At 50.1% G+C, this 4,547-nt stretch overlaps 1 protein-coding gene across 1 annotated transcript in view; it reads right to left on the reverse strand.

Moving 5' to 3' along the window:
• DNAAF5 (dynein axonemal assembly factor 5) overlaps positions 1-2,444 on the reverse strand; it is a 51,933-nt gene extending 49,489 nt beyond the window's left edge. Inside the window, exons 1-2 of the mRNA XM_018567908.1 lie at positions 1,872-2,444; positions 991-1,175 (exon numbers count right to left, since the gene is read on the reverse strand). Coding sequence (XP_018423410.1) covers positions 991-1,175; positions 1,872-2,403 — 717 coding nt within the window. The 5' untranslated portion in view covers positions 2,404-2,444. The remainder of the gene's footprint in view (positions 1-990; positions 1,176-1,871) is intronic.
• Positions 2,445-4,547: the final 2,103 nt, after the last annotated feature.

Genomic DNA, 4,547 nt, shown 5'->3' on the forward strand with positions numbered 1-4,547 from the left:
GGGGGGGAAGTCCAATGATAGAAAGAAGGGAGCTCTGCCAATAGGAGCTTATAGTAAGAAAGTGACAGTTTAAACATCAGCTTTTTTTGCTGGGGGATACACAAGATAGAACATGAGAATTAAGATGGTTGGGCTACCTACAGTGTAGAGGAGGAGAAGGGCTGCAGATTGCCAAGAGCGGTGGTGGGTGAGCAGCTGTTAACAGTGCAGAGAACAGGTGCGGATCGCAAAGAGGGGTGGTGGGCGAGCAGCTATAAACAGTGTAGAGAAGGAGGGCTGCAGGCTGTAAAGGGTGGTGGTGGGTGAGCAGCTGTAAACAGTGTAGAGGAGGAGAAGGGCTGCAGATTGCAAAGAGCAGTGTTGGGTGAGTAGCTGTTATCAGTGTAGAGGAGGAGAAGGGGTGTGGACTGCAAAGAGTGGTGGTGGGTGAGCAGCTGTTATCAGTGTAGAGGAGGAGACGGGATGTGGACTGCAAAGAGTGGTGGTGGGTGAGCAGCTGTTATCAGTGTAGAGGAGGAGACGGGGTGCGGATTGCTTGGAACGGTGGTGGGTGAGCAGCTGTTATCAGTGTAGAGGAGGAGAAGGGGTGCGGATTGCAGAGTGGTGGTGAGTGAGTAGCTGTTATCAGTGTAGAGGAGGAGAAGGGGTGCGGATTGCAGAGTGGTGGTGGGTGAGCAGCTGTTATCAATGTAGAGGAGGAGACTGGGTGCGGATTGCAGAGTGGTGGTGGGTGAGTAGCTGTTATCAGTGTAGAGGAGGAGACGGGGTGCGGATTGCAGAGAGCGGTGGTGGGTGAGTAGCTGTTATCAGTGTAGAGGAGGAGACGGGGTGCGGATTGCAGAGAGCGGTGGTGGGTGAGCAGCTGTTAACAGGTAGAGGAGGAGAAGGAGAGGAGAGAAAGATGGGTTGGGAGAATGCACAGATGGGTCTATAATAGGCAGTAACTGTGAAATGTATTACTTCAAGGATCATTATTAAAGTATTATATACCTGTGGTGAATCATCAAAAAGTCTCTGTGCCAAATGAGAAAGAACATCGTCCACTGACTTCCCATTACCATACTGTATCACTGCTCCTGTTGTCTGGATGACAGCTATGCGCACCTTCGAATGCTGGTGCGATACTGTCTGCATAAGAGGCTTGATGAGCGATTCGGACTGCATGTGGAAATGTTCTGCAACAACAAAGAAAGATGTATATCTTGAGTATCTTTTAGAGACAGACAAAAATAAAAATAGAGAACAGATACTGGATACAATGATGTGGGCCTCAGAGGGAACCACTCCTATTCTCAGATCACAACATAAAGGCCAAGCATTGTGTAGTCCGAGAGAAATACTAGGAGGGCTCTTTAAGATAACATAGGAAGTGTGGAGAGGACACCTGACAATTTTTATTTCTTATCAAACCTGCTTTTTCTTACGAAGCAGACCTAAAAGGAAGCAAAAAAAAAAAGAAGTTTCTTTGTTAGGGTTTGTATGCACTTTAAAGTAGTACACTCCTCTGGTATCCTGACAGCTGCACACCCGTTGATGTCAGTATACAATTGCCAGCCTGGGATTTTGGGCCTGTTTAGCATGGATTGGAGAATCGAATGATCTCTCATGTTCAGTGTGCAGGGATTAAGGAGATACATCTTTATGGGTGACAGCCAAAGAGGGGGCGATTATTGAATGAGAGAAATATTTTTGTTTTCATACATGCTTGACAATACAAACAATAAAAAAGGAGTTCTCAGGGTTTTAGGGGTGTATACAATCCCTGTGTATACTGCAGTTCTCTATGGGATCCTGCTTTGCTCTGGGTATATACACAGAAACAGTATCAGGATACAGGGGGGCTGTGTGAACAATCTGCTATTGTTCTCTACCTGGTATACTCTTGGCATAGTTGGCAGCACACTTGCAGCTCTCCTTCTTCACATCAGGGAATGGGTCTATAGTAGTCCTCTGTAATATCCTAAACATCTCATCCAGGTAAGGTTTCAGTTTTTTCCCACAGACCTCCACCAGGAGAGTGAGTAGCTCGGTTAGGGCCAGCCTGAGCTCCTCGGAGGGCTCTGTGATCTCCTGATTGCCCAGGCGCTGGGTGATGCTTGGTATCAGGTAGGGCAGAGCCTCCTCGGGCCTGGGCACATTAGTGACACAGTAGGTGATGATCTGGATGGCCAGCTCTCTGCACCTTTCCATGGGGTCTGAAAGGCACTTGAGCAGAGGTTTCAGCAGCTCCCCGAACACTTCTTGCAGCGCCGCGCTGGACAGCCTCTTGTCTTCGGCTTCCTTCTGGATGGCGGCCAGGGCTCTCTTCCTGGTGCTCTTATTGTCATCGTTCAGGCAGTTCAGGTGCCGGGCCACGGCCTGAGACACTTCACTAGCAGCACGTTGCTCACCCTCCGCCGCCATGTTTGCCGGTCTTAGTTACCAGAAGCGCTTCCTCAACACAGCGCAGCAACGCCGCTTTCAACAAACTTTGTTAACAACGAACACTCTGGCAGAGAAGCAGCTAGGTCTTGTTGCTAGGCAACGCAAGCTCTCAATCCTGTCAGCTGTACTACTCTAGAACAGGGCTGTTTAGCCAGTATAATTGGCCAGAACGTTGCTGAGAGACACACATGTTACAAGACAAATTCCCTTTTAAATTTGATAAATCTCAACTTTGAGAAGTGAGAACTGTCCGGGCTTATTCACACCAGATGTGCTGGAAATACACGGCCAACCTCGCACAGTGCGGTCCCAACATCCCTTGCTCTCTCTCCTTGCTCTCTATCCTAGCTGTCTCTCCTCACGCTCTCTCCTGGCTGTCTCTCCTCACGCTGGCTGTCTCTCCTTGCGCTCTCTCCTGGCTGTCTCTCTTCGCTCTTTCTCCAGGCTATCACTCCTCGTGCTCTCTCCTGGCTGTCTCTCCTCGCTCTCTCTCCTGGCTGTCTCTCCTCACGCTCTCTCCTGGCTGTCTCTCTTCGCTCTTACTCCTGGCTATCACTCCTCGCGCTCTCTCCTGGCTGTCTCTCCTCACGCTCTCTCCTGGCTGTCTCTCCTCACGCTCTCTCCTGGCTGTCTCTCTTCGCTCTTTCTCCAGGCTATCACTCCTCGTGCTCTCTCCTGGCTGTCTCTCCTCGCTCTCTCTCCTGGCTGTCTCTCCTCGCGCTCTCTCCTGGCTGTCTCTCCTCGCGCTCTCTCCTGGCTGTCTCTCCTTGCTCTCTCTCCTGGCTGTCTCTCCCTGCTCTCTCTCCTGGCTGTCTCTCCTCGCTCTCTCTCCTGGCTGTCTCTACTCGCGCTCTCTCCTGGCTGTCTCTCCTCGCGCTCTCTCCTGGCTGTCTCTCCTTGCTCTCTCTCCCCGCTATCTATCCTTGCTCTCTATCCCCTCGTTCCCCTGGCTGTCTCTCCTCGCTCTCTCTCCCCGCTGTCTATCCTTGCTCTCTATCCCCTCGCTCTCCTATGCAGTGGGGAAGCTAGACATTCTGTCACCCGGGGAAAAGGCTCAGAGTTGCTCCCCCATCTCCAAGGGAGAAGTCCTCCATCCACATACCCAGTGGCGCCTCTCCTAAAGCGGCACGCGGGGCACATGCCCCTCCAGATGAAGAAGATCTTGTTGCACCCCTATATCCCAAACGATGGCGAAGGGGCTCGTAATGACTGCGGATGGCACCGCTGTATGCATAGATTGGTTATGAAGAAGGTCACCAGGACACCGAAAATCCTTTCAGGATCACCAAATGCTCATTTTATTGAACAACTTGTCAAAATGGAAACAAGTGCTTTCGGGACCACGCCGGGTCCCTTTATCAGGCTTAACACCGACGAACATGCCCCTCCAGCTTCGGCCCTGCCGCTATGTGACAGTATTTTGAGGTGATATGGTCTGTATATGGAGACATCTGGGGTCTTTTAGACTCCTGATGTCTCCGGTCAGTCCTGCTATGTTTCATCCCTCAGACCTCCCACCGTTTTGTTAACCATCTCTGGACTCACTGTCTTAGGCCCCATTCCCGTCTATATCTTAGGTGCAATTAGGGATTCCTGCATCAGTAGTCCCTATTATGGTGGCAACTGACACTAGTCAAGTTAATGATCGGGGGACAGCCGCTGCATTTGAATGCCGGTACACCCCATGTAATTGTATGTGAGACGATTACATGTCTCTAGGAATCAATCACTCTCCTAGGATGCGTGATAAATATACAATTCAAAGCTGGGTTCTAATGTGAACTCTAATCCTGAAGTCTAATGCAAGAACAAGAAGCCAGGGATACCCCCCCCCAGAAAAAACCCCAACACTGGTCACCAGGTATCATTTTATTTCCATATTTGTGGAATTGTTATCCTTCATAATAAGCAGGAAGATAAGACGTGGCTCCTTTCACTTCCTTGGTACAGAAGACTCACAGGCTGTCCAGCATTTTCTGCATGCCGTGTGTAATACAGATGTTGAGGATTACCGATCATCTGACATGTGATGTTATGCTCATGTGTCAAGGCCAATCAGCTGCAGTCACTGTTCGGGTGCTTTAACAGCGACTCACCCACTGCTGTTAGAATAAAACAGACCG

The sequence above is a fragment of the Nanorana parkeri genome, unplaced genomic scaffold (genome assembly GCF_000935625.1).
Source record: "Nanorana parkeri isolate BGI_ZX_2015 unplaced genomic scaffold, ASM93562v1 scaffold3, whole genome shotgun sequence".
NCBI lineage: Eukaryota > Metazoa > Chordata > Amphibia > Anura > Dicroglossidae > Nanorana > Nanorana parkeri.